The 25,441-nt window shown below is 44.0% G+C and overlaps 1 protein-coding gene across 2 annotated transcripts in view; it reads left to right on the plus strand.

Moving 5' to 3' along the window:
• The window catches only part of ANTXR1 (ANTXR cell adhesion molecule 1), a 223,807-nt gene that overhangs the window by 90,721 nt on the left and 107,645 nt on the right, over positions 1 to 25,441 (plus strand). Inside the window, exons 11-13 of one of the 2 annotated variants that reach the window (XM_054728107.1) lie at positions 12,819 to 12,888; positions 13,822 to 13,900; positions 15,341 to 15,382. In XM_054728107.1, the coding sequence (XP_054584082.1) occupies positions 12,819 to 12,888; positions 13,822 to 13,900; positions 15,341 to 15,361 (170 nt within the window). In that variant the 3' untranslated portion in view covers positions 15,362 to 15,382. Of the gene's footprint in view, positions 1 to 12,818; positions 12,889 to 13,821; positions 13,901 to 15,340; positions 15,383 to 25,441 lie in introns of those variants that run through there. The other variant, XM_054728105.1, reaches the window with a different exon arrangement.

Consider the following 25,441-nt stretch of genomic DNA (forward strand, 5'->3'; position numbering starts at 1 on the left):
TCAGTCTGCAGGCTGACGCTCTATCCACTGAGCCAAACCAGTTAGGGCAAAAGTCAATTCTTAAAAAGAATCAACTGCTTTTATACATTTTTTACCCAGAATTTCAACTTCATCAAAAGGAAATGAATGGGAATGTTTACAAAGACTTGGCTATAAAATCATCATAATACTGCTTATGATAGCAAAAGGAGAGAAGAGTGAAAGAGAGGAAGGTAGGAAAGAAGGAAGGTAGGAGGGAGGGAGGGAAGAAGGGAGGGAGGGAGGGAGAGAGGGGGGGAGAGAGAGAGAGAGAGAGAGAGAGAGAGAGAGAGAGAGAGAGAGAGAGACAACCAAAACATTGAAAGAGTAACAAAAAATGTTTAATAGATAATTTGTCATAAAAATTATACTTTATTCCTAAACAGTTAAATAGTATTGTGTGAAAGAAGAATTACTGATGTGGGAAGATGTTAATGATGTAGCTTCATGTGTTAATAAGTTACAAAGGGTATTTGGAGCTATTTCTGTTTCATACACAGACATTTGTATGCAGAGAGACTGAAAGACACACATGGAAATGTTAACATGAGTAACCTCTGACTGAGACCACTCTTCATTTTTGCTTTCTTCTTTCTATCTGTATTTTCTAAGCTTTCTACAATCACATGCCCTTGTGTAATAAGAAAAAGCCCCACAACAGTTATTTAAAATTTAATTTTAAATTTTTGTTAATGACTTAGGCCTAGTACACATCTTAAGTTGGCATTTGGTTGGTTCTCCAATGACCAGGCTGCTCTCACTCCTGGCCAAGAAAATATCTTGGAAATCTTCACACAAACTTTATTTATTCTGGCTGCACTTTTCCTACTCCAGTATTCAGTGTATTGTGCCAAGAAAAGATCCACTTTCAATTGGAAATCCATTTGCGAAGAGATTAGAATACTAAAAAGGAGACACGGGTATGAGCTGAGAAATGATCCATTTTGATGAACAGTAAATTTTCAAAAATTGACTTTTTTTACTAACACAATAATGAAAAACATGCTAGATTATCCCCAGCCCTGGTGTTGTGTGGAGACGTCTGAGATATGGCCATAAACCAAAGAAACTGGTTTTTAACAAACTCACTAATGTTCAATTCATAAGCCATGTGAGAAATCAGATGCCTGGATTTATAGGCACACTTCTTTTTTTGATGCAACATTTTATTTCCCAGCTTGATCTCCAACAGTATTCACTAGGCATGGCTCTGGTTTACTTTTTGTTCACTCTCAAAGGATGAAACTTGGCCCCCTTTGAAGATCATTTTTCAAACTGAACATTAATCATGAAGGCAATTCTAGGCGTTCCAAAGAGCAGCTCAAGCTCCCAGGAGGATGAGAGACATTGCTCACTCACATGTAGAATTCCCAGTATGTTTGTTTTTAAAAATCTATACTTTATTATCCAGAAACTATACTTTATCTTAGAAAACATCTGAGCCTGGGCTGCTGTGGGCACCCTCAGGAGATCACTGAAGTGCACGGCAGATGGGCAGAGAGAAGGAGAACACAAAACTTACCACACAAAAGCCTGTTGTTTCCTTTCTCCCTGGTTAGAGTGTTGCATCTGTTGGTCAAAGGTACGCAGTGCAATTTGGATGCATACCTGGGCGTCTAAAGTCAAATGAAGATGATGGAATGTCACTGTGCAATTTAGAATGAAGAGATACAGGGGACCACCTCATCTGGTGGTTCTTAATCGGGCTGCACATCAGAATCACCAGGGAGCTTTGTCCCAGTGAGAGTAGCCCCTGATTGAGGAGCACCTACCATGTGCCCTCGCCAACCTATCCATTCCATCCCTGCAGCAGCCCAGTGAAGGAGGACTTCATTGTAGCCCCGTTTTGCTGACATGGGAACTGAAACTCAGAGAGATGAAGTGCCCAAGGTCACCCAGATGGCCGGAGGTGGAAGTCATTTGGATCCCAAATGGTCTACTTACCCAAGCTTTTGACCTCTTCTCTACATTGCTTCCAAAACACAAATCCCCACGGAGCCTTTGGTCCCCTGACCCCCAAACACCCATGTCACTCTGAGCACTGGTCCCTCACCAGCCCCCCTTATTTTGCAGACAGGAACCTCAGCTCCCAAAAAGAGCTTCTTCCTGAGGGGAGGGGGGCAAGTTTGCACAGTCCAAAGTTAACTCAGCAGCAGACGGCCACCCTCTACGTTGCCGCTGCTCTATCAAGTATGCAGTTGCCTCCAAGTGCAAATTTTAAGCTGCATGTGGACTCAGGCAAGCAATGGCTGGGGGAAAGATTTGCTTGTGAACTTCCTTAAAACTTATTTTCCCCAGCCCTGCTGTCCTGATAGGGAAAGCTGGGCCCCACCCCCACCCCCACCCCTACTTCTGCACCACCTGGCTGGACTTTCAGGGACTGTCCCTTCCTCGTGTAACACTGCTTCTCTATCACTTCGATGGGATGAAGGAGGAGAAAGTGATTAACACAGAGGTGGGCCAGACTTGTGGGAACTCCAGGCAAGAGAAGTTAATAATCGATGCCCCCTTATAACTGCCATTCTTTAAATATTCGATCAACATTCATTTAGAAGAAAAGTTGGGTACTGCTGAAGGAGCAGAAGAAAAAGAGTGCTATCTGTGGTTTTTCTCCTCCATGCAATTCAGCTCTGGCCCCCAACGTGCATACCACAGCAGCTTAGTACCATCCACTGATACTCCAGTGTGTACATGGGGTCTCCATCCCAGCTCTCCTCTTAGTTTCTGTGTAGGTTTGGGTTCTTTAAGAGCAGTCAGTGTTTGCTCAATTCATGGCCCTGATTGTGTGGAAGGTTTTAGCCATCTTTGTAGACTTGCTCCTCAATCCCAATTCCAAGGTAAAATCCTTCCAAACCTAATTGTGCACAGCTGCAAGAGTTTGAGTGTCAGGAGACACATACCTTGTGCATGAATCCTGAATTCACTTCAACCGAGCAAAAACAAAGCTTTAAAAAGTATATTTACTCTTAGTCAATTGCAGCTGTCTTGAGTGCACCACTTATTCGGACCTCAAGCTGACAAAATTTTTAAAGGTTGATATTTTGCTTAGAAGATAATTCGTAAGTTTTATAAATGTCAACAGTCAAGAATTTTCTGGTGTAGATTTATTGAGAGGATCAAGTATTTTGCAAGAGCCCTGAGCCCCATTATCTTCATTTAGTTTCCTTGCAATACTTAAAACTGTCCCATTAATTTCAGATAGCGATGAATGCCATTTACCATGACATTTTGTATAATGTGATTCAAATTATGTAAAAAAGTAATATGCATGGAAAAATTCTGAATAGTGTACCCCAAAGCATTAACAATGTTTATCACTGGAAGTTAGGATTGCCAAGGATTTTTGTTTCTTTTGGTATACTTCTCTGTATTTCTGATTTCTCACACTAAACGTGTATTACTTTTATAATTAATAAAGCCTTAGCTGGTTTTTCTCAGTTGATAGTGTCAGCCTGTGGACTGAAGGGTCCTACGTTCAATTCCTGTCAAGGGCACAGACCTGGGTTGTGGGCTCAATCCCCAGTAGGGGGTGTGTGGGAGGCAGCCAATCAATGATTCTCTCTCTTCATTGATGTTTCTATCTCTCTCTCCCTCTCCCTTCCTCTATGAAAAAAAAAAAAAAAATCAATAAATAACACTAAGTAGGAGAAGCCAGGTTAGCTGTACTGAGGACCAGTTCTAAAAGCTGGTTTGCCCAGAACAGGGGGGATCACAACCTTGTGGGGGACCAGGGAATGTGTAAACCAGAAAAAGACAATCCAGAGACCGGCAGGGCTGCTGGATCCCCTCCCTGAGCTCCTCTGGGAATGGACTTATGGTCCTAAACCTTTTACTTTCTCTCCTGGGGTCACCATGTAAGCTTGACCCTCACAGACACGGTGACCAAAATAACCCACTTTGTTTTATTGTAAGGCTGTGCTCAGCTTAGAAGAGTGCTATATTGCTATTTATAGATACGGTATTCTGACTCGACAGCCTTCCCACCCACCGCAGCTTAGAACTCAGCAGCAATCTACGCCCCACTTCTGGAGTACACGACTTCAGTTATAAAGCAGAGTGGCTCAGGTGCTATGCCACTAGGCAAACCGGGACCCATCGAAACCCACATACAGGAATTTACCAACATCTCTTTCTTACTCCAACCAGGTGTCTTCCAGTGGCCAGAGCTGTTACACCCTGAACAGCTACCCACCATCCTATAACACCTCTGAACTTTCCTGAACATTCTACCAGTACCGTGGGGGCTGTGAACCACCCCATAGTATCTGTAAGACCCTCTCTAAGGCGCAAAAGAAAGATATAAAGCCATGGTAGACATTATACCGGAATTTCAAACCTTAACATTTTGGGCCAGATAACTGTTTGTTGGGGAGAGAGGGATGCCCTGTGCATTGAAGGGTATTTAACACTATCCCTGGTCTCTACTTATTAAATGCCAATAACACTCCTTCCCCAGCTTGACAATCAAAACTGTCTCAGCCATTGTCAATTGTCCCCTGAGGAATAAAATCACCCCCTTTGAAGAACCACTGCACTATCTACATGTCCACAGATCCTTTCTGGATAGATGACTTTCTTCTTGTCACATCTATACCATGTAACCCTGACACAACCCAGTTGATAAGTTGCAAGGCCTACTCAGTTTGCACACACATTCACATCTTGTGTTTTATAGGTGCCTCAGACAATGAGCCCAGCAGGGCCCTGGTTTAGTAATAACAGTGACATGTGTCAAGTGCTTGTTAAGTGTTGAGCATTTAATCATTATCACCTCATTAAAATTTACAACCACCTATGAAATTAGTATTGTCCCCATCTTATAGGTGAGAGCTTTGGGTTATGGCCAGGGTTATATAGCCTATGGGTGGCAGCGTTGTGATGGGACTCCAGAGTCCTGCTCTTAATGTACTCATTGTTTTTCATTTCTCCAACCTGCCCCAAAGAACAGGAAGGGAAACCAAAAGCCATATCCCCAGTATCTATAATAAGCAGGAACTGGTGATATAGTTAGGTATAGGCCAGGGAACTTCCCTGGAACCCGCTAGCCAAGCTCATCACCTAATCTCATGGTCACTAGCCAGTGACAACTTCCAGTGAAACCTGGCAACAACGTCAGGCCAGGAAAGGAGTGGGTAGGTGTGGATCGTGTCTGTGGAAACAGATGGTGGCCAGCTTGGTTCTGCCATGTTATAGGCATCCCTCTGGCTTCAGCTGGGCAATGGAGGACACTGCAATGGCTATGCTATGTTCTAAGGATTGTTCCCAACTTGGCTTCACCCACCTGCACTTCACTACCATCTCTCCCCATTCTGTTTTGACTCTTGCTTCTCATTGCTCCAAACTCAGAACCACTATTTAGCCTTTCCAAGAAGTCACTCACTCCACTTTCATAATCTCAGTTTTGTCCCTTGGTGTAGAGTTTAATGTCTTATAACAACAACAAACATCCATAGGCTTATTATCTCACCATCTATGAAAACTTTCCAGCCCACGGCCTGACACGTAGTACATGCCCAATAAATGTTAATTTCTTTCTACTCTAAGCAACGGATCCCCTCTAGCTTTGCAGTAGATAACCTCCCCCATCTCCTCACGTTTGTGAATTGTCATTGCAGGAGCCCCAGTAGGGCAATCAACCATCTCTGTTCTGGCTGGGATTCCAGAAAGCTCAACCCAGATGCTTTGAATTTCAATATCATTTTATTTCAGGTTTTTGTATAATATTTGAGAAGCCTGACATTTTTTTAAGCTGCCTACTTTTGAAGTCAGTGAAAAGGTAGAAACATCCAGCCTAACTTCAGCCTGTCTGTTCTCATTCAGGGACACATTCCCAAACCAGCTGATAATTTAGTGCCGAACAGTTATACTTGGCGCAGGGATGCCATAAAAATGCTCCTTCGACCCAGGGGAGATTGAGAGAAAGAGCAGGGTGAGCTCATTTAGTCCCCAACCTCCACTATTTTGTTCACAGTAGGAATGTAAACTCTACTTTGGAGCTTACATCAGCTTTTGGAGAGTTTCAGCAAGCTCCCCCAGATAAAACTAAGGGTTATTTTTCTTTTTCCGTTTGGTCAGAAATAAATATTTATATCAAGAAAAGATTGCCAAGACTTGGAAAGTATTTGAATTATTTAACCAGCCCTATAAAAGGATTCACTGTGATTGGTGTTTGAATTGGCTAATGAATTTTAATCCTTGTTTTTATCCCACATCCATTCGATAGTCACCAACTGCAGTGAAGCATTCTGGGAACTTCTTTGCCAGTCTGAAAAGAATTGCATTGATCCAAGGTCAAAACCTGGGAATGGACACATTTGACTGTATGGTTCTGGAACATAAGTTCATTATAGTAGATCAGGGCCTGGACCTCATCACAGAGCTTTTCAACCCTGGTCCCTTTTCATGGTAGATATACCTTCTACTACTCTAATCCCACTTTAACCTTGGAGAGTCTTGACCATTTGCTTCCAACGTGGTCAGGTATAAATAGACTCAGCTCTAGGGTGCTTCAGGCTACATCATAAAACAAGCTGTGCAATTATGACAATATAAAATGCTGACTAATTTAAATTACATCTGTAGAAAAATTAGCTTTGTTGACCTTGGCAAGTTGTTTCAATAAAACCTGAGTCTGAATTCCAGCTCTGACATTTACTACTGATTCATTAACTAACCTCTCAGAGCCTGAGTTTCCCAAATTGTAAATAATAAAAAAGTAATAATGTCAAATGAGACCATGGGTATATAGTGTTAGACAAAATCGGTCTAGATATAGATCAGTGATTTTCAACTTTTTTCACCTCATGGCACATATAAATTAATTACTAAAATTCTGTGGCAAACCAAAAAATATATGTTTTTACTATCTGACAAAAAAAATAGATATAATTTTGATTCATTCACATTGGACAGCTATTGTGTTGGCTGTTGTAATTTTTTTTTTATTTGACAATCTAAGGGAAAAGAGGTCAGTGACCTAGACTAAGTAGTCAGGTATTGTATATTTTTTAAATTCTTATAGCACACCAGTTGAAAATCACTGATATAGATGATGTAGATATAGATAGATAGAGATATAGTTATAGATGATATAAATATAGATATATATACTAGTAGATTAGATATAGATAGATATAGTATAGTATAGGTATAGATATATATAGATATATAATGTATGGATATGGATGGATGTGTGTATGTGTATATATATATGTGTGTGTGTATATGTGTGTATACATATAGGTACACACATGTTCACTAACACTTTTTATTTCCTAAGAATTCATAATGCCTAAAAAGATATTAGTTTTGATAGAACAATGTAATTAAGCAATCAGAGATTTTGGAAATTTTAATTCCTCTTATTTTAAAGCACACATTCATATAGGCTATTGTAAAGGTGTGGATGTTTGTGTAATAATGTGGAATAACATTTACTGAATGGTTATTAAGTGCCAAGTAACATGGTTTGCACTTTCATGCACTCTTATTTACTCCCTACATAGCCCCATGTAATGATGTCATCATCACTGTTTACAGATGAACAACTTGCCCCCAGTCACCCACGAGTAAGAAGACCTGGGATTTGAACTCTGATCTGCACTGCCCCATTCTATGCCTTCTGCATTCATCCTCAGGGATACCCAGCTCTCAAGCTTGGGTTGTTTGGCAGTTTAGCATAAAGACATTCATAGTTCCCCAAATCCTTATTTAAATCAAGCTTCTTTTTTATTATCAGACTCTTATAAACAAATGCTTTAGGTCAGTGGTCCGCAAACTCATTAGTCAACAGAGCCAAACATCAACAGTACAACGATTGAAATTTCTTTTGAGAGCCAAATTTTTAAACTTAAACTTCTTCTAACGCCCCTTCTTCAAAATAGACTCGCCCAGGCCGTGGTATTTTGTGGAAGAGCCACACTCAAGGGGCCAAAGAGCCGCATGTGGCTTGCGAGCCGCAGTTTGCCGACCACGGCTTTAGGTTAACCTGTCATATGTATGCACTGAATTCTGAATACCTTTGGTAAAAGGCAAAGAACTTAACTTCTGGTTTCCAACGCCTGCCCCTCCCCAATTTTCTCCCAGTTGCAAACAAGCCAGCACTGGTCTTAGCTCCCGTCCCGTTTGCCCAGCCCACTCGGTGCTAATGCAGTGAAATGGCTGCTGCCCGGTGGACAGGGGAGCTCGGGGGGCCACAGTCGTCCTCGGAGCGGATCATGGCCCCGTAAACATCACAGCACCACTGGCTTTGGCAGAGGTGGCAGCGAGGTTGGCCTGGCACCTGAACCAAGCGCGGCCCAGCCCTGGAGGAAGGCTTTATGCCCTGCTTCCCAAGTGGACGTTCCAGGAAGGAGTCAGATGATCTGAGTTATGGAAACCAAATGGCCCTCCTTTGTTTAGAGAGAGAGGGGGAAAAAGTCACTCATTTTTGTGGTGAAGTGAAAACAGGCTCCAAACCAAACAATCCCTCTCCGAGCAGAAAATGCCAGCTCCCCAGAGCGGGCCCACAGCTCGGAGGCTGATAAACTGATGCAAGGCTGCGTCAGGCCCATCCTGCAGCCTCGGCAAAGCCCTCAGTCCTCCCAGCCAGCTTTTCCTCTGCTTCGCTCCAGAAATATTTGGACTCCCAGGCAGGAAAGGAAAAGGAAAGGAGGGAGAAAGAGAAATGTCTGCTTGGCTAGGTCAGTCTCGTCTTTTCCCTCCTTTCTGGGATGGAGAAAGGGAGAGGAGCAGAGCAGAGAACGCCCCAGAGTGAGTGTGGGCACTAACAGCACGTGGACATGCCGGGCCCTGGCATCTCCTGGGCATGTCACTGCAGGGCGCCAACTCGGAAGCCTCCTCAGAGTGACCCAGCTCTTCCCACAGAATGCAGCCAGGAGTCACGAGGCCTGCTGTGGCCGCTCTGTGGCTGCTCCGTGACTCTGTGGGCAGGCTCCGTGGGCAGCAATCTGCACTCCCAGGTATTAGCAGTGCATGCACAGTAGGGTAAGCCATGGCCAAAAGAAAATAAATGTAGGTGCTAGTCAGCCACGCCTGTCCCGATTTCAGTTTATTCTCTAATACAAGCCTTCCTGGGATGGAGAGCCTCTTGGCAAGGAAAAACCATGGAGAATTCAGTTCTAGTCCTGGTGTTGCCTCTGACTTGCTGTGCTTCCCTGGGATGGGGTTGCCTCTCTGAGCCTCCATTTTGCATCTGGAAAATGAGCCTAATGAACCCTGTCTTAGTTCACAAGGTCACTGTGCAGGAGATAAAGCAGGGCTCTTATCAAGGGGTGGCAATGGGACTGCCTGGATATGGATCCCAGCTCTCCTTTGTAACATTGGGCATGTTTCTTCTATGTCAGTTTCCTGCCTTTAAAATGAAGGGACTAACATTCTCCCTGATAGCACTCCAGGTTAAATTTGGTTATGTGATGTATGTGAAGCACTTAGAGAGCATGTACACACAGCCTGCCCAGGGAGTATCACTGTCATTATTGACATCATAGATGAGAAAACATCCTATATAATAAAGAGGTAATATGCAAATTGACCCTCACACCCTCACAAGATGGCTGCATACAACCAGGCAGGCCGTGGGGTTAGTGAGGGATGACCAAACGACTGAACAGCAGGCTGTGTGGGGTGACCAGGCTGGCAGGGGTGGGGGCAGTTAGGGGTGATCAGGCAGGCATGCAGAGACAGTGAGGGGCGATCAGGCCAGTGGGAGGGGGCAGTTAGGGGCAACCAGGCAGGCAGGCAGGTGAGTGATTAGGAGCCAGCGGTCCAGGATCAGGCCTAAACTGGCAGTCAGACATCCCCCAAGGGGTCCCAGATTGGAGAGGGTACAGGCTGGGCTGAGAGGACCCCCCCCCACCCCATGCACGAATTTTGTGCACCAAGCCTCTAGTCCTATATAATAAAAGCCTAATATGCTAAGTGTCTGACCATTCGACCAGTCTTTATGATGCACACTGACCACTAGGGGCCAGACTTTCTGACCGGTAGGTTAGCTTGCTGCTGGGGTCCACCGATCAGGACTGGGTGAGATGGGCTGGACACACACTGGAGCCAACCTCCCTCAGTCCCTCCCTGGCCTCTAAAATATTTCGTCTAATTAATTTCCTTTCAATGTGCATAAATACATGCACCGGGCTTCTAGTCTTAAAAATAATAATGCTCAGTTCAGGCACTGGGTGACCTGCTGTCATAAGATTCATAATTTCATTCAACACATCCTCACTATTCCGGCAACATTCTGAATCTGCCAATGCTAATTCCACATTGGAGGGAACCTCCAAGAGCTTCCTGTTGCTCATATGAAAAATCCCCAAAGCCCCACCCTGCCCTACAAGGCCTCGGTCATTTGGTCCTGCTGCCTTTTCTAGCCTCATGTTGAGCCATCATCTCACTCCAATGCAACAGCCTTGTTGGCCCTCTTTCAGCTCTCCAGAGTCCTGGGCTCCTTCCTGCCCAGGATCTCTGCAGTGCCACCTCTCTCCCACTCCATCTACTCTCCCCACTACCTCCAGCCTCTACAGCCTTTCCTCAGGGAGGCAGCTCCTGACCTTCCAGATGAGAGCCGGCCCCCTCCTTCTCCTTCTTTGGTATCACCACAGTTATAATTAAACTAAAGGCCCAGTGCATTCGTGCACCAGTGGGGTCCCTCAGCCTGGCCTGCAGGGATTGGGCCAAAGCCGGCTCTCTGACATCCGCCGAGGGGTCCTGGATTGCGAGAGGGGAGGGCAGTTCTCGGGTGACGCACCTTGGAATCGGGGTCCCTCCTCTGTGCTTCTGGGTGCATCACCCAAGAACCGCAGTTGCCAAGTCACTGCAGCTCGGCAGCTCCTGCGTTGAATGTCTGCCCCCTGGTGGTCATTGCGCATCATAGCTACTGGTCAGACAGTCAAACGGTCAGATGGTCACTTAGGCTTTTATATATAGAGAGAGTAATTTGTGTAATTACCAGCAGGTCAGCTCCTTGAGTGAGGTGCTTCATCTCTTTTGTTCAGTGTGAGGCCTAGCACAGTGTCTGGCTCATGGTAGATATTCAAAAGAATATCTATATAATAAAAGGCCTGCGGCCATAATGCTGTGATGCCATAATGACCAAAGACCGGTCACCAGGAGGTTCATGGAGCACCTCTTGGTCCCGCGGCCCATAGGCTCAGATCGCAGCAAGGCGGGCAGTGGGCGGGCGGGGCTGCACAGCGAAGAGAGCGCAGGGGATGGGTGCCAGGCAGGCAGGGGTGGGAAGCATGGCGCAGGTCCCCAGGTGGTGAGCGGAGGTGCTCCCGCCACGGGGGGGAGGAGTGGGGCGCATGTGGCCAGGGTGGGGGGAGGCAGCGCGTGGGGAAGGGCGCAAGGTGGGAGAGGAATTGAGGCAGAAAGTAAAGCTGTTACTAAGGGAAAGAGCCAAACAGTTCAGAGCAGCCAACTGTTCAGACACTCAACACTGGGGAGAGAGGAATGAGGACCAACCAGGCACAAACGAGCTGGAGAGGTCTGCAGTTGTGGAGGTGGAGTCTGGGGTCCCACACTCTCCCCACCCCTATCTCCCAACCCCCCCAGGGCGCCCACAGTGTCAGCAGAGCATCGCGGGGCACCAGCAGCATCTGCAGAGCGTGGGAGGTGTCACAGGGCGGCGGACACAGCCCTGATGGCAGACTAGGGGACCCCACATGCACACGATTTAATCGTGCACTGGGCCTCTAGTTTTTTAATAAAAATGAATGTGTTTAATAACTATCTCCCCTGCAACTCCTATAAAGTCCATGACAACAGAGGCCAGATTCTCTCCTTGCATTTCTAGCACACAGTAGTCCTTCAATAAATATTTGCTGGATGGATGGATGGATGGATGGATGGATGGATGGATGGATAGACGAGTAAATGACATGGAATAACTTCCCTAGCTTTTCATACTGATAATTTCCCTAGACATCAGGGGATACTGTAATTGACCATTCTCTTCCTCTTCCTTCCATGAGGACATAGTGCTTAGCACTCAGACATGTCCTCTAACTCCCATCCCAGGTGTGTCTGCTCCTCAAATCCAGGCATAGAAGGCATGGGGCTTACTAATCTCCACTCGGGCAAGTGTTTAGTGTCAGCCACATTCAAATGTCATTAAGAGACTTCAATTTCACAACAAATGCCAATAGTAGAGTATTGTCTTGCAATTAAACCTATGTCCAAATCCCTGTCTAACTCAACTTGGACCAAACTTCTTCCTATACAGATCTTTTAAAATCCTATTTATGTCCTACCCTTGAACAACTTTTCATTTTGTTCTGTTTTTGCTCATGTCATTCCTCCCACCAGAAATGCCTCCTCCCCATCTCTCCCTGGAACACAGCTCAAGTTTTGTGTTCCCTGTGACCTCACCACGTCACCCACTAAATGGAGCTCTCTGTCTTCTGAAGCCAAATGCTATTCTGGCCTTGCCACTTTTTGTTTGTCAGTGTACTTTCTCCATAAATATGGCTTTCCTCTCAAACTAGACTTCGACCCAAAGCTCCCTTAGGACCAGTCTAATATTTTCTTATTTCTTCTCAGTTATGCCTGGTCTATGGTAAGAACTTGGTCTCTATTTGTTCATTGATTGACTCGACTGGTCATACAGGGTCAGAGACTAATATTTAGGCAGGAGACCTTGAGTTCACTCTAGTGAATTTTACAGCTCAAGATGAATTTCTGTTTCATAGAGTCATTGCTTTTCTAGTGTCTCTCAGGACTTGGATAACAGTCCTTGGGAGACACTGAATTTGAAGTTATAAACTTGCCTCACTCCTCTTAATCCAGTGACTTCCCTTTTACAGATGAGAAGCCCTTTGCTGTGGAAGATACTTATTTGCTGTGCCCAGCACCCATCCTAAAAGAAGTTGGCATGTAAGTTTCCACCAGCAACTAAACCTCAGAGAGGAGCAAGGAGATAGAGGGGACAAAGGGAAAACAAAGAAATATCTATCTTCATTGTCATAATGGGGCCTTTCTCTAGACTCCTCCAAGAAATGATGATGAATGATAATTCCAGTGAGCCAGGCTTCAGGGTAAATGTTTTACAAAGGCTGTCTCACTCCATCTTCCCAAGTTCCTGACAAGATACTTGTCATCTTGAAGATACTCACATCTTCCCAGTTTTACAGATGTGGAATCAGTGGCTGAGAGAATTTAATTCATCTGAATTCTGCCTTCAATCATTTGTTCAAACTGTAAGCCTCCAACCCTGGTTGCCTAACATTGGCCTGTGATTCATTCATTCTGTTGACTCCACAAATACCCCTGTGCCCATCCTGCAAAACGCAAGCTCCTGATTCAGTGAATCTCATATAGATGAGGAGGTAGAAGGCAAATTAGTTCACCTATTACTGTACTTTGTTCACTGGATAGTAACAAAGCCGCCTCCACCAGAATCAAATCTCTGAGAATCCAGATAACAACAACACAACATTAGGTTTACGAGTGCATTCAGCCCCTCTTGGGACCATTTTTTAAGAATCCTGCATCTTACTACAATGTGACAAGTAAAGTAAATGGCAGCAGGCTTTGACCATTCAATGCAATTTGCTGCAATGCAAGAGGGGCTGAATGCACTGCCTTGATATGGCAGCCAAGTGTATCCTGACATCTCCCTGGAGTTTCAGAGGTAGGAACGGCCCTAGAGACCATGCTGTTTTGCAAAGGAGACAGCTTAGGCCCCAGGGGAAGAGACTACAGTCCAAAGAGTAGTTGCGAGCAGAGCCCATAGGGGACCAACCTGTCCAGTTCTCGGTCCCTTGCACCCCATGCTGAGTGTCTCTGGTTCCCTTGCTGTCTTTGCAGGAAAGCCGCACTCCAGGTCAGCATGAACGATGGCCTGTCTTTCATCTCCAGTTCTGTCATCATCACCACCACACACTGTGTAAGTCATCACCTGTCCTTTTACCAAAGGCTTCATTGTCATTCTCATGTCCCTGGAAAGTTGTCTGGTTTGCATTCTGTTCTCTGAGTTTTCATCCCGACACTGCTAGGCCAGCTATGGGCTGGGTGAGGGGTGTGCTGCCCCCCAGAGTGTGTCAGGAATCCCTATGTCCGGCTTCTCCAGGCTCCCTATTTCTGTGACTGTGGGTGAGACCTGAAGGCACTGGCATGACCAGATGGCAAGACAGGCCAGTGTCTGTGGAGTAGTGAGGGGGGATGTCTGGATGGAGTAGGTTTAGGAGAAAATGCACAGAAAGAAATTGGACAGCATATACAGAAAGCTTGTCTGAAGGAGTTTTTCACTAAAAGGGAACAGGAAAATGGGGCAGTAACTGAAGAAAGATGTATAAAGAGCATAAAGAGAGTCTTATATTTAGAATGGGAGAAATTGCAGCTTGTTTATATGGCTATGGAAACAATCCAGGAGAAAATGGAAAATTGATGAAGCAGGAAAGAGCGAGGAAGGGGCCCTATGCCACAGGGATTGGGAGGCAGCAATAGGGACTGCGTCCTCCCTGCCAGCTCCTCCAATGCCCCTTCTCTGGATCCTGCTGTCAGGTAGCTTTGGTTTCTGGCTACACACAAAATCACCTGGAGAGCGTTTAAAAAACATTGCTGCCCTGGCCTCATGCCAGAACCATCGAAACAGTCTCGGGCTGGGCCTGTGTAGTTGCTCCCACCCACTGTCAGCGTCTGAAGAGTTCAGCCCGTCAGAGGGCAATCTGGGCGTGATCAGCTTGAATACAGATCTCAGCCCCTGACATGAGCATTTCCAAAATGACCTTTGTCTGAATATTCAGATTCTGCAGCCAAATGTGCTTTTTCTTTTAGATCATTTTAGAGACGAATGAGTTTGACCTGATGGTCAGCTTGGGCAAATGCTATGATCAATTCCTGGCCGGCCTTTGAAGGACATATTTGAACCCCCTCAATAACTGGGGTTCGTGTCCTTAACACCATTACAGATAGAGGAGAGAGAGCAGGCAAGGTTAATGAGCAGGAAGCCAGGCCTTGTGACAGACAGCACTCCCTCCCAACTCCTGCCTCCCCACCCGTCCCACACATACTTTTCATCTGTGTTAGGAGCAAACCAGTTTTCCTGAAAGCAGTGTAAGCCAGTGTAATGGGTACACACAACAGAAAAGTTTTACTTGACCAAAGCAACTAGAGTTGTCACAAAGAAGTGTCTGAGAAATGTCTGCATCTCCAGAATCTGTCAGTGGAACATCAAATCTGGAGACCAAATATGAAAACTGTGTGCACAAGCAGTAAAATTTCTAGAAGTGTGCCCTGCCTGATTCTTTTAGAAACTGACCCTTTTGGAACCTGCCAACTTGCAGGAAATGATTAAAATACCCCAAATCTAACAACTTCATTCCAGATTCCTCCCTGCTCTGAATGATCCAACAATGTGGGCCTGTATTTCTCATTTTGTCTGATCATACCAGAGAAACAGCCATGACCTTGAGGCCGCGTGGGCAGGGAAATGAGAAGGGGAAACATCTCAACCAAACCTGTAGTATGGTAAATATAAATCTGATTTAAGTCCTGGGCCTCTAAGCCAAGAAGAAAGGGTGTCCTTACTAATGTACTGCAAAATGAAAAGAACTCCCAGTAAAGTCCCTCTGTACCTTCCTGACTCACTCCAGCGTATACTTACACCTTACATCTTCATCTGGGTGCATATCTCTAAGTTTTCTGATCAACACCACCTCATAACACCTCTGCATTATTCCTCTTTTCATTTGATAATGCTGTATGTCTGCAACAAAGTTATAGCCACCCTACAATTTGAGATCCAGGTCCATTTGTTCATTTACTCAACAAATTTTCATTGATCATGCACAATATGCTGGGCACTGCCCTGGGTGCTTGGGATACATCAGAGAACACAACAGACAGAAACCTCGTGGAGAGGGCACAAGAAAGAAGGCAGATAATAAATAAGAAACATAATAAATGAGTCACACACTATGTTAAAAGATAATATGTTCTATTTAAAAAAATAGAGCAGAGTAAGAGGATTTGGTACTTCTTGAGTGAGTAGAATGTAAATAGAGATATATTGAGAAGGTGGCATTTGAGTAGAGACTTTGAAGTTGGCTGTGAGACTACTGAGGGAAGAACATACCAATTAGAAAGCCACAGTGCTTAGATCCCCAAGACCAGACACCTGGTGTGTTCTAGGAAGAGCAAGAAGGCTGGTGGTCAGTCGTTGGAAGAGAGCAAGCGAGGAGAGCAGTGACATGGAGGTAAAAGGGATGGAGAGTGGAAGGTGTGGTGAGAACTTTGGCTTTTGTACAGAGGTACAACATGATCAGATTTATATTTGAAAGATCACTCTGGCTGCTGGACCAGCCTGTGGGAAGACAAGGATGGAAGGACTGTCACTAGTTAGGAGGGTTATGGCAATATTTCAGGCCAAAGATGACGCTGGCTTGATTTAGGAGGAAGCAATGGAGATGAGAGAAGAGGTCAGCATCAGATATATTGTTAAGGTAAAGCTAATGGATTTCCCAAAGCATTGGATGTAGGGCTTAAGAGGAGAAGAATCAAGAATGGCCCCAAAGTGAATTTTACCAAACATTCAAAGAAGAACTAACACCTATCCTTTTCGAACTATTCCAAAAAATTCAAGAGGAGGGAAGACTCCCAAGCTCATTTTATGAGGCCAGCATTATCCTAATTCCAAAACTAGATGAAGACATTACAAAGAAAGAAAATTATAGTCCAATATCCCTAAGGAACATAGATGCTAAAATTTTCAACAAAATGTTAGCAAACCAGATCCAGCAATACATTTAAAATATCATACACTGTGCCAAAACCGATTTGGCTCAGTGGATAGAGCTTCAGCCTGTGGACTGAAAGGTCCCAGGTTCGATTCCAGTCAAGGGCATGTACCTTGGTTGCGGGCACATCCCCAGTAGGGGGTGTGCAAGAGGCAGCTGATCGATGATTCTCTCTCATCGATGTTTCTAACTCTCTATCCCTCTCTCTTCCTCTCTGTAAAAAAATCAATAAAATATATTTTTTTTAAATAAAAATAAATAAAAATAAAAGATCATACACCGTGACCAAGTGGGATTTATTCCACAGTTACAAGGTTGATACAATAGTCACAAATCAATAAACATGGTATATCACATAAGCAAAATGAAGGATAAAAATCACATGACCCTATCAATAGATGCAGAAAAAGCATTTAATAAAATCCAGCACCCATCTATACTAATAAAAGCCTAGGTGGCATCTCACCCTTGTGTCATCACAAGATGGCTGCCCCCATGTCATCACAAGATGGCCACCACAAGATGGCTAGCAGGGGAGGGCAGTTGGGGGGGGACCAGGCCTGCAAGGGAGGACAGTAAAGGGCAACCAGGTTGGCAGGGGAGGGCAGTTAGGGGCAACCAGGCCATCAGGGGAGGGCAGTTGGGGGCAATCGGGCTTGCAGGGGAGCAGTTAGGCGTCAATCAGGCCAGTAGGGGAGCAGTTAGGGGGTGATCAGGCTGGCAGGCAGAAGTGGTTAGGAGCGATCAGGCAGGCAGACAGGCGAGTGGTTAGGAGCCAGTACTCCCAGATTGTGAGAGGGATGTCCGAGGGGTCCCAGATTGGAGAGGGTGCAGGCTGGGCTGAGGGACACACACACACACATACACACACACACACACACACACACACACACACACACACACCCTATGCACGGATTTCATGCACTGGGCCTCTAGTATATGATAAAAGCTCTCAGCAAAGTGTAACTAGAGGGGTCATACCTCAACGTACAGCCAACATCATACTCAAGGAGCAAAAACTAAAAGTGTTTCCCTTAAGAACAGGAACAAGACAAAGATTTCTGACTTCACCATTTTTATTCAGCATAAGGAATAAAGGGAAACAAAGGAAAAAATAAACAAGTGGGACTATATCAAACTAAAAAGCCTCTGCACAGCAAAAGAAACCATCAACAAAATGAAAATATGGCAGAACATATTTGCCAATGATACATCTGATAAAGGGTTAATTTCCAAAATATATAAAGAACTTATACAACTCAACAAAAGGAAGACAAACAATCCAATTGAAAAATGGACAAAAGATCTCAATAGACACTTCTCCAAAGAGGACATACAAATGCCATGAGTCATGAAAAAATGCTCAAAGTCACTAAGCATCAGAGAGATGCAAATTAAAACCACAATGAGATATCACTTCACACCTGTCAGAATGGCTATCATCAATAAAGCAACAAACAACAGTTCTGGCAAGGTTGTAGAGAAAAGGGAACCCTCATGAACTGTTGGTGGGAATGCAGACTGGTGCAGGCATTGTGGGTAACGGTATTGAGTTTCTTCAAAACAATTAAAAATGGAACTCTATTTTGACCCAATGATTCCACTTCCAGGAATATATCCAAAGAAACCTGAAACACTAATTTGAAAGAATATATGCACCCCTATGTTCATTGTAGTGGTATTTACAATAGCCAAGATCTAGAAACAGCCCAAGTTCCCATCAGTAGATGAGTAGATAAGAAAGCCACAGTACGTTTACACAATGTATTCCATTACACAATGGAATACTACCTTTATTTGGTGCCCATTTAGACAACCATGTCATAAGTTTTTAAAAAAGAATAAAATTCTACTTTTTGCAACAGCATGGATGGACCTGGAGAATTTATTCTAAGTGAAATAAGCCAGTCAGAGAAAGATAAATACCATATGATCTCACTTATATGTGGAATTTAATGAATGAAATAATTTAACAAACAAAATAAAAACAAAAGCATAGATATATAGAACAGACTGACAGCTATCAGAGGGGAGGAGAGTTGAGAAGTTGGGGGGAAAAAAAGGTTAATGGATTAAGCAAAAAAAATAGACAGATAGATAGACAGTAGATAGATGATAGATAGATAGATAGATAGATAGATAGATAGATAGATAGATAGATACACAGAGAGAGATGGTGATAATTATAGGGAAAAGAGGGTGGGGAGTGGTAGAAGAGGCAAAGGGGGATAAATGAGGACAGAACGAGACTTTACTGCAGGCAATGGGCGCAGGATGCAGCGTGCAGAGGATGTTTTGTTGAGTTGTACACTTGAAATCTGTATGGTTTTGTTAACCAATGTCACCCCAATAAACTCAATAAATAAATTAATTAAAATTTTAAAATTAATTAGCACAAAGCTTTGTACCGTACACCAAAAGAGTTGCAAGTTCAATTCCTAGTCAGGGCACATAACTAGATTGCAGGTTCAGTCCCCAGTCAGGGTGCATACAGGAGGCAACTGATCTGTGTTTCTCTCACATCGATGTTTCTCACTCTTTCCCTTTCTCTCTAAAAAAAAAAAAAAAAAAAAAAAAAATCAATAAAAGCATATTCTTGGTTGAGGATTAAGTAAAAAGAGAATGGCCCCCAAGGGTTTTGGCGTAAGTAACTGAAAGGATGGAATTGCCCTCAGCTGACAGGAGGAAGATTGAAGGAGAAGATTTGGGGTCGAGGGGGAAAATCAGGAGATCGGTTTTGCTGTTGACTAGTTGCGTGGCCTTGACCAAGTTGTGTTAGCCCCTTTGTGCCTCAATGTTCTAATCTGTAAAATTTGAATAATAATACTCTACATCTCTTAAGCAGTGCTCTCAATATGAAATGAAATAGCATGTGTAAAGTGCTTGGCAGAAGGCCTGGCAGGTAGTAAGTGCTCAATAAATATTAGCTGCTGTTATAGTGGAAGCTTAGTCAAAATTACTGAACTAGTTGGAGATCCTTCCCAAAGAATTAGCTCCTCACTTCAGAGCCCTAAAAAAACAAAGGAACTCTTCTGAGACAAGATGTATCCTTAGGAGTACATGTTTGTCACTCAACCAACCCCAGGTGACTAAAGGGGAAAGACACAATGTCCAAATTCACCCAGACAGAGGGACCTATATTCAAACATAAAGCTCCAGTCCCCAGCAGGGCCCTGCACAGAAGCTCAAATTAAAAAGACTGAAGCCACCCTAACCGGTTTGGCTCAGTGGATAGAGCATGGGCCTGTGGACTGAAAGGTCCCAGGTTCGATTCCGGTCAAGGGCATGTACCTTGGTTGCGGGCATATCCCCAGTTGCGGGGTGGGGGTCGGGGGGTTGCAGGAGGCAGCTGATCAATGTTTCTCTCTCATCGATGTTTCTAGCTCTCTATCCCTCTCCCTTCCTCTCTGTAAAAAATCAATAAAATATATTTTTTTAAAAAAAGACTGAAGCCATCGCTGGGCTAAACAGAGAAGCAGGTGGGATGTGTGGTCATCCAGAATGTGAAGCGAGGTCTTGGACTTGCGCTTGGTTCTTAGGCAGCAGCTGGTTTGGAGGACAAGGTTTTTAGATCAAAAAAGATCCCCTGGGCCTGAGTAAAGGGTTAGTCTTGTCAATGTCAGTTGCAGCCTGCCCATTCCATCAACTGGAACCAAAGGTAATTTTAAAATATGTAGTCGAGCCTTTTCTTTCCTCACTTTATTTGGTGCCCATTTGGACAACCATGTCATAAGTTTTCAAGATTCAGAACGAATAACTGTTGCCCCTGCCAGGAGCAGAAATTCCGTGAAGTTTTACAGGAAAAAAGATTTTTCCATCCAAGAGCTAAAAGATTCCTATGCAAATGGTAAACTGTGTTGAGCTCCATGACTATAGAAAGTGGTCAAACAGCCAAAGTCCTCTCTTACCAGCATATTTAAATGCCTCCCATCTCCCTAGTCTTTTCTTCTTTTTTTTTTTTGTAATCCTCACTCAAGGATTTTTTCCCATTGATTTTTAGAGAGAGTGGAAGGGAGGGGGAGAAACAGAGAGAAACATCAATGTGATAGAAACACATTGATTGGTTGCCTCAAGCATGCGCCCTTGCAACCCAGGTTTCTGCCCTTGACTGGAATCGAACTGGGGACCCTTCAGTCCTCAGGCCAACACTCTATCCACTGAGCCAAACCGGCTCTCTCCGTGGTCTTAACTGGCCTCCTGTTCTTCCCAGCCTCTAGCAATTGGTGAGAAAGATCATTAATATGGTGCCATTTTAAGGGCAATATCAAAAAGAAGATTTTCCTTTTAAGAACAAAGCAAGCAAACTTAGTGCTTTAAAGAATTTTTCATGAAAGGTTGCCTTCTTTTAGATAAAAACTTTAAATTCTATCATTTCCCACCCAAAGTGTACAAAAAATTAGGGAATCATTCAACAAGGATTTCTCAAACTCCTACTGTGTATCCAGTGCTCTATTTACTACATTTTATAAGTCACTGTCCTTAAGGAGCTTAAAATCCAGTTGGAGAAGAGAGTCCAACAATCCTATTAAAAAAAAAAACAAAAAAAAAAACATAAAGCACAGGCCTGTGCGACCCAGATGTAAATGCGATAGCATTTCAGAGAAGGGAAAGAGGAGTGAATCCAGGAAGTCACAGGGCTTCCTGGAGGAGATAAAACCCAAGTGGTGATCTGAATAATAGTAATTACAGGTGAAGAAGCAGGAAGAGGCCCGCCCCTGAAGAGAAACCAACCTGAGCAAGGACTGGATGTGTTCATGAGCATCCCTTCCAGGGTCCAGGGGTCCTTTCTCCTTTTCCTCTCGTGTGGCACCAACCTCTGGTGCCTTCTCATCTGGGACCATTTCTCAGGTTAACAACCACTCTCCTAAGATGTACACATCACATCCTTGATCACCCTCCATATGTAACAATGAGGCCCAGCTGATGCACCTCCCTGTTAACTGTGATCAGGGTTTCATGTGTATTGGTTTCCAGGTTTGGCAACCACCATCTTTGAAGAAAGGAAAGAAATCTAAAGTTAATCATGAGGGCCTAAAATCAACAATAAATCAGTGAGGAAACTTCTCTTTCTCCCCTAACTTATATGCAAGACAGCCTGGCTACAAGCAGTAACAAGGTCCAATAAATTTGAATGAACCCATGTAAAGTCACTATTCATAGAAACTCTTTTTAAATGAAAATAAAAATGTAACAATCTCAGCCCCGAGCACCAAAACAAGAACTGCCCTATAATGATAGCATAAGGAAGGAATTAAGAAAATAGGATATTGAGTCAAATATTCTAATTTCAAATGCTAGCCCCTCCTCTTTTCAGGGTGATCTTGGGCAAGTTAACCTGAGTCTATCTCAGAGCCTGTCCTGTATGATCTTTGCAAAGATGAAAGGTAAAGTATAGAAGGGACTGGAGCTACATGGTAGTCTTTCGAAGAATGATAGCTATTCACTAGTATATCAACATTCTCTTTTCTTGCCAAGTAAAAGTCGAATGGCCTGTCTCATGAAAAGGTTTGCTATTTATGAACAGTAGATTATAAACAGGCAGTGTTTCCCTGATTGAGAGGTAAGCTTCCTTTTGAGTCCATGATAAGGCTAGGAACAGCCTGAGGGAAACTTTGAACATGTTGCCTGCAGGATAGCGAAGGAAAATAACACCAACAACTTAGGTCTGGTGATAAGCCAACTGGGATTAGATAGCAGTTTCTTTACTATTTTTTTTCCAGTATATTGAACTTGAAGTTCAATATTACAATAGTTTCAGGTGTGTAGCATAGTGGTTAGACACTTAAAAAGTGACCCCCCCCCCATAAGTCTAGTACCCATGTGGCACCATACATAGTTATTACAATACTAGAGGCCCAGTGCATGATTGAATCATGCACGTGTAGGGTCCCCTACACGCTTTTGCTTTTCGCGGTGGGGCTGGGTGCCTGTCTGCTGGTGCACCAGGCCGTTCGGAAGTCTCCGGCTAGGCGGAGGCTTCTGAAAGGCCTGGTGCCGGAGCAGACAGGCACCCAGCTCCCACGCTTTTGATGGTCCACAGCCGCTGAGGGGGGCTACCCTACTGTTGAGAGGTGCAGGGCCCTTGCGCCTCTCAACAGCAGGGTAGCCCCCCTCAGTGGCAGCAGATCCGTGCCTCTCAATGGCCGGATAGGCCACCCTGAGTCCCGCCCCCTAGCCTCCCGCCGCCCAATCATGGGCGTAGCGGAGTGATGGTAATTTACATGTTACTCTATTATTAGATAGGATTACTGACTATATTCCCTATGCTGAACTGTACATCCCCATGACTATTTGTAACTGCTAGTCGGTACTTCTAATCTCTTCACCTCTCTCGCCCAGTCCCCCAACCCACCTCCTCTTCACTGTTTTGAAAAATGTTTTTCTCAGTAAATGAATTAAGTAAAGAGCAACATAAGGAGAATAGTTAGACTATTAATATGAATGAATTAAAACAAGTGCTTACTAAAGTTGATGCATTAATACCACATGGAAAATTTCTGTTGTTATTTAAAGTATTATATCATGCCCAGAACGTTTGTGGGCATTTTATCAGAGGAGGAACCGTGTCAGGCAGATGGGAACACAGCCTCAGAGAAGAGAGTCCTCTGTTGTGCCCTGAAGGAGCCACAACTCACTGTGGTTTGGGAGTATGATTTGATTTCTATGGGGTTGAACATGGTGCCAATTTGTTTACCAAGGATTTTTTAACAATTTTATCCTTCAAGTTTTTGTGAATTTAGACTATTCTTTTCCTGAACTAGTGGTATTTTTCTATAGATTTTTGAGAGAGAAAGAGAGAAAACATACAATGTACAAGAAAGAATCCCACACACACACATTACAAAGAATTATCTAGACCAAAATGTCAATAGTACCAAGATTGCAAAACCCAAACGAATCGGAATTTTTTGGGTAGGGAGCCCAGGATTTTGCTCTGTAGTAAGTTTGCCAAGTAAATCATAAACATTCATATCTCTTATCATTCTACTTACCTGACTCTAATTACCCTCCAAAGTTTAGAAAAAAATTATTAAAATCTATTTAAGAAAAATGATTTTTCTCTCTTGATTTATTCCCAATTCCATTCATTTAAGAATTCCAAGATTTTAAAATCAGAAACTTCTCTTTTATATTCTTTCTTTTGGATCATATTTTCTGCTATAAAAATAGGAATTTGCCTAAAAGAATAATTTTGGCCCATATGTCCAGTCTAGGGACCTTCCCTTTTTGTGTTGCCAAACAAAGACTGCAAAACTTTCTCTCCAAATGCCTCGCTTCCATAGTCCAAGTCGTTCCTTCTCTTCTTTCACTCACTGTTTCAGGAAGAGAGAGCCCGATTATCATCTGTATTGTTTTTAAGGCGTCATAGTTCCCAATGTCTCACAAGAACATTAGCTGCCATACAGAGGTAGGTTATGAGTTTGGAAACAGCTGGAGACGGCGTAAAGAAAGCACAGACAATGGAAAGATCAATTGCGTCTCATGTACAGTGTAGCCCATATGCTTCTGGAGGAAAAACAAAGGCTGTGTCGTGTTCACTATTGCAGCGCAGCACCTGGCACAATGCCAGTGCATAGTAGCTAGTAGATAGCTGCTGACTGAGTGAATGAAGGAATAGACTTATTCAAGGATCATACTGAGACCATGATGGCACTTGCTGGTAGGAGGAGAAGAAAGCCAGAATGAGGTAGGATTAAACCACACTGAGCTGGTTGAAGTAGAGGCTTCCAGAGAAGATGGGCAATAATCCAATATGCACATCCAAGAAGCACGGGGAGCTTGAGCATAATTTTAAGAAGAAAAAAATCTGCCAATTGGGAAATGACAGCCAGTGATCCCAGGCAGGGCAGTAGTCAGAGACCTCTGCAGAGCAGCACCAGCTCCTGCAGCAGCATACTCTTGTCAGGGAGGCATCCCCGGAGAAGGGGGTCTGCAAAAAGCCCACTCAACTGGGTCAAGATTCAGGGAGGCCCCTTGTATATGAAAATCTACAGCACAAGGCCGGATACTAGGTAGAACCATAGAAACTGATACAGAATCTAAGTTACTCATTTTGCTAAGTCCAAGGAACACAAAAATATAAATACATGGGAAACAAAGAAGTACTCCAAATATTTGTAAGTGCTTTAATAGAGAGATGAACAATGCCCAGCCCAGTGATTCCAGGAAGTGGAGTGTCTGGGGCAGGTGTCCTCAAACTACGGCCCGCGGGCCACATGCGGGTGTTTTTGCCGTTTTGTTTTTTTACTTCAAAATAAGATATGTGCGCCGAAACCGGTTTGGCTCAGTGGATAGAGCGTCGGCCTGCGGACTCAAGGGTCCCAGGTTCGATTCCGGTCAAGGGCATGTACCTTGGTTGCGGGCACATCCCCAGTAGGGGGTGTGCAAGAGGCAGCTGATCGATGTTTCTCTCTCATCGATGTTTCTAACTCTCTATCCCTCTCTCTTCCTCTCTGTAAAAAATCAATAAAATAATTAAAAATAAGATATGTGCAGTGTGCATAGGAATTTGTTCATAATTTTTTTTAAACTATAGTCCAGCCCTCCAAAGGTCTGAGGGACAGTGAACTGGACCCCTGTTTAAAAAGTTTGAGGACCCCTGGTCTGGGGAATCAAAGAAGGGTTCACAAAGGAAATGATAAGTGAACTGGGTCATGGAGAAAGGACTGGGATTGGCTAAGGGTGTGGCC

This window comes from Eptesicus fuscus, chromosome 16 (genome assembly GCF_027574615.1).
Source record: "Eptesicus fuscus isolate TK198812 chromosome 16, DD_ASM_mEF_20220401, whole genome shotgun sequence".
Lineage (NCBI taxonomy): Eukaryota > Metazoa > Chordata > Mammalia > Chiroptera > Vespertilionidae > Eptesicus > Eptesicus fuscus.